The sequence below is a fragment of the Nylanderia fulva genome, unplaced genomic scaffold, assembly GCF_048542155.1.
Source record: "Nylanderia fulva isolate GAGA-0341 unplaced genomic scaffold, ASM4854215v1 Scaffold19, whole genome shotgun sequence".
Taxonomy (NCBI): Eukaryota; Metazoa; Arthropoda; class Insecta; order Hymenoptera; family Formicidae; genus Nylanderia; species Nylanderia fulva.
In genome coordinates, this window is record NW_028190161.1 from 290,536 (window position 1) to 304,765 (window position 14,230).

The 14,230-nt window shown below is 30.0% G+C and overlaps 1 protein-coding gene across 6 annotated transcripts in view; it reads left to right on the forward strand.

Moving 5' to 3' along the window:
- Positions 1–14,230, forward strand: part of babo (TGF-beta receptor type-1 babo) — a 44,984-nt gene that overhangs the window by 6,808 nt on the left and 23,946 nt on the right. For 5 of the 6 annotated variants that reach the window (XR_014924516.1, XR_014924515.1, XR_014924518.1 and 2 more), the window contains exon 2: positions 3,480–3,594. Coding sequence is in view for 2 of the 6 variants with exons in the window: in XM_029309044.2 (XP_029164877.1) it covers positions 3,480–3,594 (115 nt within the window). In the remaining 4 variants the exon portion in view is untranslated. Of the gene's footprint in view, positions 1–3,479; positions 3,595–12,127; positions 12,286–14,230 lie in introns of all 6 variants that reach the window. The other variant, XR_014924517.1, reaches the window with a different exon arrangement.

Here is a 14,230-nt window from a genome sequence, read left to right on the forward strand (position 1 = left end):
AAACTATTTTCTGTATTAAAAAATTAATTTTTTTGAAAGTCAGGTGCCAAATTTACATAGCTGAATTTGCGATATTTTTAAGTTCGAGTAAGACTTTAAGCGGAGATAGATCGATGTAGATCTTAAAGTGGAACGAATACGTCGATTGTGCGTGCATCGATACTTGCGTAGGGCAAACTTAGCAACTGAATTTTTATAAATTAATTTTTTAATACAGAAAATGATAGCATTTCGTTTCTAGTTTTATCAGTTAAAAAATAAAAAATGTTTAAAAAGATTGTCATACCACTTTGAGATATTTTAAATCCGCTTACGCAATTATTTTTAGATTCGTTTGTAGTAAAAATAATCTTGTTTATTCGTTTCGTTTATTCATTTTTGCAATTGAAAAGACAAAATTTAAAAAATGACCAGCACCTCACTTTAAGATATTTTAAATCTGCTTGCGCAGTTTTTTTTTTAGAATCGTAGTTGTGTGTAGTAATATAATGCTATTTGTGTGTGTGTGTGTGTGTGTGTGTGATTTTCCGTATTATAAAAGTAATTTTTGGAAAGTCGAGTGCCAAGTTCGCATAAATAATTTTTGACCTATACCTCTTACAATTTAGCCAACGAGATATCATAATAAAACCATATTGTTCTAAAAAAAAAAGGCAGCCAATACACACGACGCATAATTTATACATACATAACAAATAAAATTTACTTTTGATACAAACGTTTAATACGATATTAAACTTACTGGAATTTTGAATTTGTTGAAAAAAAACAGCCAACAATAATTAGTGTACAGAATATATCATAAATATTGTGTGTGTGTGTAGAAAAATTTTAAGTAAATTTTTTCTAGCTAAAAAATTTAATATAGATTTATTAAGTATTAATATTGTAAAAATCTTATACTGATGGAGTAAAATTCCATGTAACTAAAAAAGAGCATAATATTGATCGTGATTATGTGAATATCGTCTGCGTCATTTTTTTATCAATTGATATTATGCGTCAGAAGTGTTCATGAACTGAACATACTTTGACCTATACATATACTTTTATCTCACATTTAATGTTGAAATTAATTACCTAATAATTATTTGACACTTATATTTCATCGATATTCAATTCACAATATTTAATTTAAGTTCAAAATCTTACGCATTTCGTTCTAAATGTTCAGTAAAAATATGAATGCTGTTTTGCGTGTTAATGCGTATTTGTTTTACGAATACTAAATATGAGATCGTGGCTGCATTCTCCATATTATTGTTGAATTGTAAACTAGAGCTAGAAAGAAATAGCAATGATGTCATGACTATTATGCCGAATTAATTATTAATCAATAGAGTATTTTTCCTATACTGTGCGTGGTTACTCATTTTATAATTAAAAAATTGAAATGTATATTAGATATATATACAATAATTATGCAATCATGCATTACTAATTTACTAATAAATGCCTAATTTATTAGTAAATTACTAATAAATGTCTAAAAACAGCAATCTTTTTATTGAAAAATTGAAATTTACATTATTTTATCATAATTTGTTATATGTTTATTAACATATGCATATAATTTTTACCTATAATAGCAAATCTATTTTATATCATTCAATAGTTTTTATCCATATTTTGTTATCTAATTAAATCAAACTTAAATTAATTATCTAATTAATTATCTACATTAATTAATTAATAGTACATATTTTTAATTAAAATTTTTTTATGATATATTGTAAAATTCTGGCAGTATTACAAATAATTAGAGTTTATATAAGATTCATACTTTATTTTGTGCAATAATTACAGTGTAACTGTTGATATAAAAGGCTTGAAAACTAATGCTGTATACAATATTATAGAAATGTTTTTTAAGAAAACTAATATTTTAGTTAAAGAGAGATAAGCAACGAGGCCATTCAATGTGGGCGTATTTTAATGACTTAAATTAAACTCATTCTTATCAAATCCGCAATTGAAAATTTTAATGAGGCTCTTAAGTCAGTTTATTCAATTTGTTACATTCAATTCTATAATTCAATAAAATAAAATTAATATGACAGACTATCTTTTTTACATTATAAAATGATCAATTGCATAATGCTTACATGCATAAGTCAAAAATTTATAAGCAAAATGTATTTGTTTTTAATTGCATTTATAAAAAAAAGTATGTTAATTTGTGTAATTTTATATTTAACATACATAACACATTTATATACAATATAAAATTATAACTGAAGAATAGATCTTCATTACTTGATTCGTAAATCTTCATATTATTATTAGTTTAAAATATTATTGGGTTAATCTTTTTTTTAATAGATAGATATTGTAAAATTGACTGTATTAGGAATAAAATATTTTGGTTTCCAAATTTTTTTATTTTTAACTTTTTATGCATTCTTAAAAATGCTACAATGGTTTTTAAAATATAAAAATGCTAATTTCTCTCTCTCTCTCTCTCTCTCTCTCTCTCATACACACAAAGTAATTGCGATTGACAATTATTCAATGTATTTTAAAAATTGCGCATCAATATTTGCGAAGTTCACGACCATGTTATATTATCGTAAAATAAACTGCCCCTTAATTGTGATAAGTGCCGTATAGCGTTTCACGATAATATCTTTCTTCCCATATTTCTTCCATTTCATGTCGACGCATGCAGGCGCTCTTTTGCGAAATTTATTTTACCTATGGAATTCGATATCATCAAATAAGTCATGCACTTAGTCGCAAGATAAAAATATGTAGTTAAAAAAATGAGAAAATATATTAATTCATCTACATTTATAATTATATGGATATTTATTTGCTCGTTATATTCCATATAGTATTACAAATCATATATTATCATAATTAATATTAAAGATTAAAAAATTATATAAAAAGTAATTACATTTGTTAATATATATTATATGTATATATGTATATAATATATATATTTACTTTTTTGACAGTATTTAATTTGAAATAAATTTTTAACTTTAATTTTTATAACCATTAAACTGTGAAATATTATAATTTTAATTGATTTATAAACACATAATAAGCAAAAGAATTACATGATAAAAACTTTTTGAAAAGTAGTTTTGTAAATCAATTTACATAGAATCCGGAAAGTTCTTATACAAATGCGAATAAAAATGCACGAAAAGAGTGACAATTTTTGTTAATACTTGTTTTACGATATTAGCATGTAATTATAATTCATAACAATCTGCTGCAAAAATAAAATTTTGATTAAATCTGTTATTAATAATTATTAACATTGCGACTATATTATTAATACATTTTGTTAATTGAAAAATATTTAAAAAATTGAAAATTTAAAATCTCAAAACGGATATGTGAAGAAAGATAGCGTCTAATAAAGTTTTCACTGGAAACAATCTAATTTTCAAATATTAAAAAAATGAAAAATTTAGTTTGATTAGTTCATATAACTTAAATTATATAATGTTTTTTTTGTTTTTCAGGATACCTGAAGTGCTATTGTGACATTTGCCAAGAAACCAATTACACGTGCGAAACTGATGGCTATTGTTTCGCCAGTACGAGCTTGGAAAATGGCATTATCACGTATGCTCGGAGGTAAGATTTGCACGTGGATTTTATTGACAAATATATGCGATTTAAAATCGCAACCCCCTTCTATATATATTGATGCATTTCTCGGTTATCGGCAGATTTTTTATCAGTTATGTGGATAACATTCGATTGAAGTCGACAAACTTCCGGCTTCTGAGAAATTGCACTCAATTTATTAATTCTCAGTGCACTATATATATTGTTTAGATATGTGAAATTATTGGACAATTTTGCAAAATAACTATAATATTAGTTAGGAGAAATCGAGTGCTAAAATCGAGTTTTGTCTCGAGAGAAAGGTTTGAAATAGGTATATTGTATTGACGTTTCATAATGAATTGGACGATAATTATTATAGCGTCTGGCTTGTTAGTGACCGGTCAATGACATTAATATTAATGTAGATTTTCTAAGCTAGCTCGCAGCAAAACAAGATCCATTATCGATTCGTTATCGACTTCACTCTCGTTATCGGTATAAGTTTATCATGTGAACGAATAACAGTTTATGGAAGCGTTGCAACGCTTTTTGTCTCTACATAATTAATGTTAATATAAAACTGACAGACTTGTTCAGCTAGACATTTTTGTTTCAAATGTTTTTTCTTATTATTATTTACAGTTTTATTATCTTATTTCTAATTCTGATTTCATTTTTTCTTTATTAATAATTAATTAGTTTATTAATGCCTAAACATAATGCAAAATTGTTTACATTTAAAATGTGATTTATAATTTTTCAAGAACATTATATGGTATATTTATATTTTTCTCTTTCTTTTTCTTTTGTATTTTAAAATTTATATTTTTGTTAATATATTTCAAAGAATTTACATAAAAATTATTACAAATTTTGAATTTCGTAAAAGTTTCATTTTTCTATACAGTAATAGTTTAACAGTTTTTATTATTTCTATATTTTTTATTATAGGACACATAATTTGTCATTCAAGATAAAATTTTAATTAAAGATCTGTGAGAAAAATATATTTTTTTATTGCTCAAAGACTATGCACCAATGGACTAAACACGACGATTTATTTAGAGCTTCACGGAAAAAAAGAATTAGCTACCATAGCTAAATTTTAACTGTTCATATATTATATACACACGAAATTTAGGCATAACTAAATTTCAGGTTGTAATATATGGACAGCTAAAATTGAACTATGGTAGTTAATTCTTTTTCTCCATGTTTCTTACGTAATATTTTCTCACACATGCGCCTCGTGCGTTTGAAGGTTCAGGTCACTATCCGCGAAAAATACCACGCAGTCTTCGTATCAAACGACGGCCTTCGGTGGTTTCGCTTCAACGTCGCGATCGATGCCCTCGTCGTGGTTTCCACGAACGAACGTTTAGCCGGTTTTCCAGCCCACGCTCCTCGCCCGGACCATGATTAGCGCTCGTTTCGGCGGAAACGAATTATTGTTGTCGGCCGGTCGTCGCGTTGGTAACGTTACCGAATGCGATGCGTGGCGAGATTTCAAGTTCGAACCGCTATACACACCGAAGTACGGAAATTCTGGTCGCGATCGATCGCAGGGCGAACTCGGGGCGAAATTCGATGGTACCTTCCCTCCTTCTTTCACCCCTGCGGTATCGATCTCGAATGCATCGAGGAAGTTTCTTGCTCGCGTATACGTGGGGGTAGCCATATACATATGTACAAGTTTCAATCTAGTTCTGGCAAATGAGGTGACACTTTCGTGATATACATCTAGCATTTTTTTGAGATCTTGTCGTCTTGAAAGAAAATTCTTGAGAACAAATTTACACGATGCACTTTCGACGATCATTCTGGGATAAATCGGCTAAATAAATATCTTGGATGAACATAGATAGAAGCGCATTATTCGATATAATTCAATGTATTTTTATAAAATTTAGATACGGGATGTGCAAGGGATTTCCTCTATTTTGAAGAATATATAATTATGATATCAAATTATATTAATTATACTAATAATCTAATTGTACACTAACTTTATGAAATTTAATTCTTATATTTTTGTGCGAAATGAAAGATTCTAATGCTCGCACAAAGAATAGAAAATTTAAATATTTTACTTTAGATTCATTCCTCAATCAAAGTAAACAAAAGCGAGGAATGATTCAAATTTCTGCAAAAACATATTGCATGATATAAGTTTGATTTTATTTTTTATTTCGAATGATTTAAAGTGCGGCTATAAAAAGAGTACGTTATACTTTTGTAAATTCATTCTATTATATCGATTTATAAATTTCCCTCTATTAACATAAATCATCCTTAAACCATTCTTAATGATATTAAATTACTAAATTCAGACTTTTAATTTAAATTTTCTCATGATCACTCTTTGAGTATCTGTTAAATTTCTGTTAAAAATGTTTTGACTATCGTCAAATTAATTTTATAAGTCTACAACTTTTATTCATGCTATGTCATCTCATTGAGATGACAATTTTATTGCTGCCTTTAATTTACCTTAAGTTACCTTAATTATGGAAATAATGTATAAGCGTGTTTATCTCAATTTTGCGGTAGCTTCGGAAAAGCTTGGGAATATCAGCAACGATCGAGAGGTCAAAAGTTGGCAAGATAACGCAATGCGCGTGTGCCAAACGCACTATGAACTCGACCTTCGACTCTGTAAAGATCGACATTTTCTTTATCGTGGACGATGTCTCGTGGTGCACCATCGCCAAAGGATGACAGTTTAATGTTGAATTGATACATAAAATTCCAATTACGTATATTCTATTGTGTGCGACATAAAGTTTTCCTATATCATTAAAGAGGGATAAATATTTGTTGAGACTGAAAGTTCATCAAAGAAAGTTTGGTAATTTTAATATTGGATCGATATTATTAACTTAAAATTATATAATATTGTTGGTTACAATTAGTTTCCAAAATTAATTTGAGGTATTCCGAGTTTATTCTTATATATACTCTGAAGCGAATGGTTTTTCTTCTTTTGTTAATATAAAGCATTACAAATTGCTTTTTTTATTAGTTAGTTGATAGCGTTCTTATTTAATATTGTTATAAATATATCAGAGACTTATTATGTATGAAACAATTTTTATATGACTCATCTTTCTAGCACAATTATATCTTTCGAAATATGGCTAACGTTACACATTTAATAGCTTATTATCTATATCTAGAGCTACATTTATATTTCCATTTCTCTCGGATGGAAACATTTGCTCTCCTACTGCGCTCGGGTCACTGCATTGCATAAACTTTTAATTTCTAATATTAGGTATTATCTTATCTATTTTTATAAATAATTGGATCATTGAATATTAATTGTAGTAATATCAGTCAACTTCGAAAACCTAGCGTCGCTCTCTGAATTATTACTTAATTTTACAAATACACAACCTGGAGAAGTCTCAAAAACACAGCAACGAATTTATATTATAATAACGCTTCGATCATTCTCGAAATCGGATAAGATCGACCGAGACAGTTCGATGATCTGAGGTCGCAGACGTGTGGACGGCCCCTTAAATGCTTGATGCGCCAGACGGATAATTCGGATAATTTGGTTGAAGATCGTATTGAAAATAGCGCGACCGAGATTACTCGATCCGGCTGTAATGTGAAAGCTCGAGGCAGTTTTACATATACGATCGTATAAATGCAAAATCTGTCGATAGTGTTGCTTTGTTAAGTGTGAATCCACGTCGCGCACGTTGAAAAATTGAAATGGAATGTCGATCGAGCGAAAGTAGATCAGAGTCGAAGGTGGACTTGTAATTACTTTTTTGTCTCTATTTTATATATTTAAGTAGGTAAAATGGAGTGCAAAGTATATATATTTTTATCGTTTCATATGTATAAAATATACATATTAATTTCAATTATTTAATTATTATTAATCTTTCAAAAAAATGAGAAAGAGGTAAAGGAATAAAAATTTATAGGATGTATGTAAAATTTTCATTATATTTGATCGATTGAAAATTTCAATTACATTAAATTGATTGGATAATGATATAAATATATATATATATATAGTTACGTAGATTATATCGTATAAGGAAAGAGATAAAGTTTGATAACTTCGGCTTATGCGATCGAAGCCGTGTGCGGCGAGCTTTCCGGATTAAACTTTAGAATTGTGTTGTGAAAGGTGCCTCGACCGAAGTAAGTGGCTGCCGCCGGAAGCACCCCATTTCTGCAACAGCAAGCCGGGCATCTATCGCTCGCGGATCTGCTGCGATAAAGATCTCTGCAACCTGAATTTATACCCGGTTTTATTATCTCCCGACACGTCCGAGTTGTCTTCAGGTATTCTTCCAAAGGCTCGCGACCGACGAGGGCTTTTTCTGTTTCTATATACGTGTGCATAGAGTCGTGTGTAACCGTCCTATATACATCATAACATACCGTCATCGAACTAACCCCCAACGAAAACCGAGTGGGTACAGCATGTGACTTTTGAAATAACAAAAAAAAAAAATAAAAAAAAATAAATGAAGTAGCGTTATCCTAAGCGGACGGAATTGCATAGTATTTTATATTTTTTATGGCGCGTGGATATTTTTACAATTTTGTGTTTTTTTTTAAAATGCCCTGCGTAAAGCAGAATTGCTAATTTTTATTAAATCACGTGCTAAAAATACGTGTCTTTAATTGCGCGTTTATATCGATTCGTCAAACATTTATGCATACATGCATATGTATTTTTATTTTCAAAAAACGGACATAATGATGAATATCCTAACGAGATGAATTGGAGAATTATTCTGTTTTGAACCCTGATGTTTGTCATTTTACTACGTAATGATTTTAATATATTCATTCTTACTCACTTGAGAATTGCATTTAATCGGAAATGAACGTATGAAAGTATTAGGCACGACAATAGTTTTACTTGTAAAACGTGCGAAGAGTTCGCCGGTTATTGTTTTTGCGAGCTTAATATATTCACGATTATTCTCATATATCCAAATAACAGCAATTATAAAGAATATTGCACATTTAATATGTATATATAACATTAATGCAAATTAATTTAAATTTAAAACAGTATTATTATTCAACATAATATCTTTTTCATTGCATTATTACAATGATTACGTTATTATATGTATACTAGGACTTTTCTCTACATTTTTGTTAGCATTTAAAAATCGAGAACAAATTCTATACTTGTGGATATTTCTATAAATTTCAGGAACGAGATAAAAAAATGCAGGGTCAAGGTATTAATTATGCGTTTGGTCTTGGTTTGCATTATTTCCATTTTTTTCGAACATGTTATCTTTTTGCAGGCACATTATATATGTTTGTTTAATATTTGAATTGTAGAAAATTAATTTATTTTTTTTTATTTTCTGTGTTAAAAGATAAACTTGACGAACTTCAATCTTTGCTCTGAGATCACATTGTTGAACAGTTAATAACATAGTACTGCTAACGCAGCTTTCGACTCCGGTTTTTTTTTTGCGTTTCTGGCGTTTCACGCACGCTAATGTAATTCGGAGGCTCGTCCGACGAAATCAATTATCACGCGATCGGACGCAAATCAGGGAAGCATTTGCGTCAGTGAGATACATACGATGACCGATTGTCCAAGAGATTTCGTGTGCCCGACACAGTTTGCATGAGATCCATAGCGTTCGAATCGTGTTGTGGCTCACCTTGACGCGACGAAGTGCGATTTGCATATGTTGCGAATGAAATTCCCGCGCGACGACGATACACATATATATAATATACATATATACATCTGAAAAAAAAATTTACGGAAACTATTCCGGGCATTTAAGATCCGGCTACTTGCGTTTCATTTCGTGTTCTTTTAAATAATAGTTGAGTCCCTCCATTAAATTAAAAAAAAAGTTAATAATTTTTTGAAAAGAAAAATACATAACTTGATAGTACAAGAATTTAGCCTGAAAATCATGGTAATCGTGGAACAATATAATATTGAAAGAATTTTATAAGAGTTTCTCTGATTAATATTTTCCAAAATAAAAATGATTAATATCTATCGCAATAAGATATAAAATATGTTTGATCAATTTTACGTACGTAAAATTTACTGTGTACATATTATTAATATTCTTTATTGTGGGAAATATTAATCACAGAAACTCTCATAAAATTCTTTCAATACCATATATGGTCTCACAATTATCATAATTTTCATGGTAAATTCTAAGAGAAAATTCTTTCCGCCTATACAATTGATATTTGTGCTTTAATTAGTTGACATGTGAAATCAATTATATTGATATCTTTATATGAAAAACATAAGGCAATAATTAAACACCAGATTTAGCCTTTGAGTGACTATAAACTGTGAATTAAATTATCCAAATCTGAGGAAGCTTTTTTTTAACATTGAACTGAGAATATGAATATTATAAATATATCACGTGTTAGATACATGAAAGAACTCTTTCTATTTATAACTTGAAACGATACGAAAGATGGGTAAATAAAAATCACATCCTTTGAGACGATTTTATGTGGAATATTGCGCTTTTTCCGTAGAATAGTCGAGTTTGACAGATTCCGACTAACACATTGCATCATAGTGTTCATCGTTTGTTCCCTAACATACAATTTCACATTTTCTTTGCTGTGCCGATTTCGGTTTGTTCGAGAATGTACGAGGTGTGCCTGCTTTGAGGATCGTTTCAGGCGATTCGACTCACATTTCTCTCGACGAATCGAGATTGTCCCTTTCTCGAGTTCGTCGGGGTTACTGTAGTAGAACAAGCCCGATCGATAGAGAGAGACTCGCATCGCGAGTCGACGCGAGGCTTCTGCGCTATACATATACATATACCGTTGTATTTGTATGTTCCGAAGCCATTTCGACAGGAGTATAACACAGAATTTCAGGAATCAGGAAGATATGCGCTACCTCTACTACTGGCTACCCCCACATGTCAGGTATCACGAGAGTGTGTTGAGTTGCACGGTGTTGCGAATTTTATCTCTTGCTCCTCCCGACTACCAACCCGACCTCACTCTCGCATTTTCTCCCGTTTAATTTTTTTCTCCCCTTCTTTTTAGTATTTCTCTTTCAATTTTGTGCTAGAGTTTTTTTTTTTGCTCAGTGATCCTATCCCCTATATCGACAGCATTCGCATCCGTGTGTGAATTTCGATGCGGAATAATCTAACGGGCGCGTATATATATATTATTACGTATTTCGCATAATTTTATCGTTTCATTATCCGGTTGTTAATCGACGGGCGTATATTTACACAGCTTACATAATTCGTTAAATCGCATAACGCACAAACACTCTTTTATTTCGTCTGTAAGAGATTAAATTATGTCACACGTAGAGATTACAAAATACAAACATAATTAATCACTTTCAAATGTGACTTGTGAAATAAAAGAAATATTGAGAATAATAATAATGAATATTGAAATGACAATTGTAAATATCAATAGGCAAATTAAATTTAATTGAATGTCGGGAAATTCTTTCGGTAGCACGATAAAATAATTGAGATTAAATAAAAAATAATTAATATCAATTTTAGATTGTCGGAAGATCTGGAAATACAAAAATTTGTAGAAAACCATATACGAATAAATAGAATTTTTTTTTAAACAGCTTAGCTACTTATATATAAAATCCTGAGAATACTTTATACAATCGATCCAGCTTGTAAACATTCATCTCGTTAATGGAGCATTTGAACGTGTTCGGATAAAAAGTGGCACAGAAGCTGTATCGGTAAAACGAAGGTGGATTCGGAGCACAGTCATAAGGTACCATTTCATGTGCAGCATACTATAGTTATTAGTGAAATTCAATTGCAAATGCATCAAAACAGAAGAACACGCAACTATAGTTGATTCTAATTATTATTATTATATTAATTAAATAATGGATTTTAAGAATAAAATAGATTAAAGAATATAAAAGCAAAAATCGTAATTTTAACTTCGAAATAATAAGAGAAGAAAGAAAGAAAGAAATATGCTCTAATAAATTTTGATTACGTGACTGATTTGCTGCTGCAGCATGCTGCGTATGAAAAGGCACCTTTAAAAGCGCGCAAATACACGGAGAGAATTTTCTCTTAGAATTTACCTTGAAAATCGTGGTAATCATGGACAATTGGAAGAATTTTATAAGAATTCCTCTGATTGATATTTATCACAATAAAAAATATTAATATGTACATAGTAAATTTTACTATGTACATAAAATTCATCGAACATATTTTATATTTTATTCTGGTAGATATTACTATTTTTATTGTGGTAAATATTAATCAGAGAAATTTTTATAAAATTCTTCCAATTTTGTCCACGATTACCATGATTTTCAGGGTAAATTCTAAGAGAAAATTCTCTCTGTGTATCTTTTTGTCGTGCTACGAAAGGTTCGGATTTTCCGATTCGCGTATATATATATATATACATATTTTTAACTTAAAACCGCACGAAACGTTTTCTCTTGCTCCCCTTGATATCTCGTGCCCCGATGCGAACGCGTCGCACACCGAGTGTTCTCCCCGTCTTGTTTTTTTGAAACTGGTGCAAAATCGGCTTGAAGGTGCGTGCATAAACACCTGCCGCCGTCGCAGCCCGAGCCGCTCATCTTCTGCATGACGAGCGACTCGCGAAACACGAGCTTCGTCATCGAATGCTGCAATAAAGAGGATTTTTGCAATCGGGATCTGAAACCTCCGCTGCACCCTCGCAACAAAGAAGGTACAGTTCCAAAACAGATCTTGGAAGTTACGAAAACTCTGCAGGTGGCACGGGCTTTTGCTGCACCCTTCTCTCTCTCTCTTTCTCTCTCTTTGTCTCTATTTTTTTCCCTTTTCTCTTATTATACTATACTATACTATACTATTGCAATATGCTGTAAATATATTTTCTCACTATTTTTCGTTATTTCTAGAATTTGTATTAATTGTTTCTTATTGTCAATCTATGCCGTACTGTATAAACGAAACGAGAGCAGTACATTGCTGGAGAGATACGAGATATAATTGTTACATCGATCATTAAAATCTTTAATTATTTTGCGATATACAAGATTCAATGAGAACTAAGTATAAACTAAAATTAACAGGAATAGATGTAGAACACAATTGTGTACATGACACAAGGGAACTGTTTTCAAGTTTGAAGCCAGTTTGACCTAATCCACGTAACTATTTAAAGGGGTGGTTCTGCCATCCAATAGTTTCGTAATGCAAATTTGCCAACTACTGAAATTCTCAAGCTTTTGTTTATAAACTTATATTTTCAGTTAATATTAAATATGTCGGTTTTATTTATATACCTTTATATAAATCTAAAAAATATAACCAAATTTTTTTGTATTTTTTAATTGCTATAAGATAAAATATATTAAAAAAAATAAATTTTAATTGCATTTCTTCATTATTTATTTAAAGAATTTATAATTATTGAATTTTATAAATATATATTCTATGTAATCTTTTTGGTCATTTAAATTTCAGAGAAAATGACATACACATATAAACTTATTATAATAATCAGTTTCTTATACGTACAACCAAAAACGAATCATTATTAATAAATTCAAAAATTTTTATTGTAATAAATATTTCATTAATTTCATGTATTTGCAAGAGAAAAGGAAAAATATTAACTTTGCAAAAGAAGTCATGCTCAACTTATTCTTAGACCATTATCATTTCTAGCATTTAATAAAGTAAAAGTATTTCAAGAACCAGTTAGAGTGTTTTCATATAGTTAAGAAATTCATTAAATCGCGTTATTCTTTATAATCGGAATAATATCAATTTCATCACACACACATACACGCAGACATATATATATGATCTCCGGCAATGTACATGGCTATGTTTTGCACTTTATAATTTCAAATTTGCTCTGGCACGCTCTCTGTCGCGCTCTTGCTACCGTCATCTGTGTATATATACATATGTATAAAATATATCAACAAAATCATTTGATGATATCTCAGAAGCAAACTATATTAATCTAATAATTTTTAGTGAAAATATAAATTCGTTATTTAGGACAATTTTTATTTTAATTATATATTTTTATTAATTAAAATTGAAATAATTTATTATACAAAATTTACTTGATACATCTATAAAAAAAAAAAAAAAAAACAAACGCATTTTCTTCACTATTTGTGCATATATTTAGACTTCTTAATTTGGAAGTGCTTTTGTTTTCTAAAATATCATCCAGTGATTTTGGGACACTGTGTAGATTTCTATATTCGTATAACGCCATATGCATTATATATTGTGTGAAGAATGGAAAGCTTTCGCGCGACGCTGCAACACGCAGACGTGCACGCGCGATGCACTACTTGCGTATTCGCGGATGCGTGTTGCGCTATCTCGTTCGTCGTTCATTGCGTTTAATAAAGCGCAACGCACCGGGCTATTTTATATTGCGGTTTCTTGAATCGCAGTGGAGTATTGTAGAGTCCCGTTGTCGCTGGAGCAAATAAAATACAGAATTGAATGAAGTCAAAATTTATGGGACGTTCTCCGTATATTAAACGAGAGAGAAATATTGTTACCATCTAAATATTTCAGCTAATTCAATCTCAATATATTATGTATCGCGTGTTTTATTTGATAGAAAAATAGAAAAAATATCTACTGTCATATTGCATCACGAAAGTTCAAATTATTGC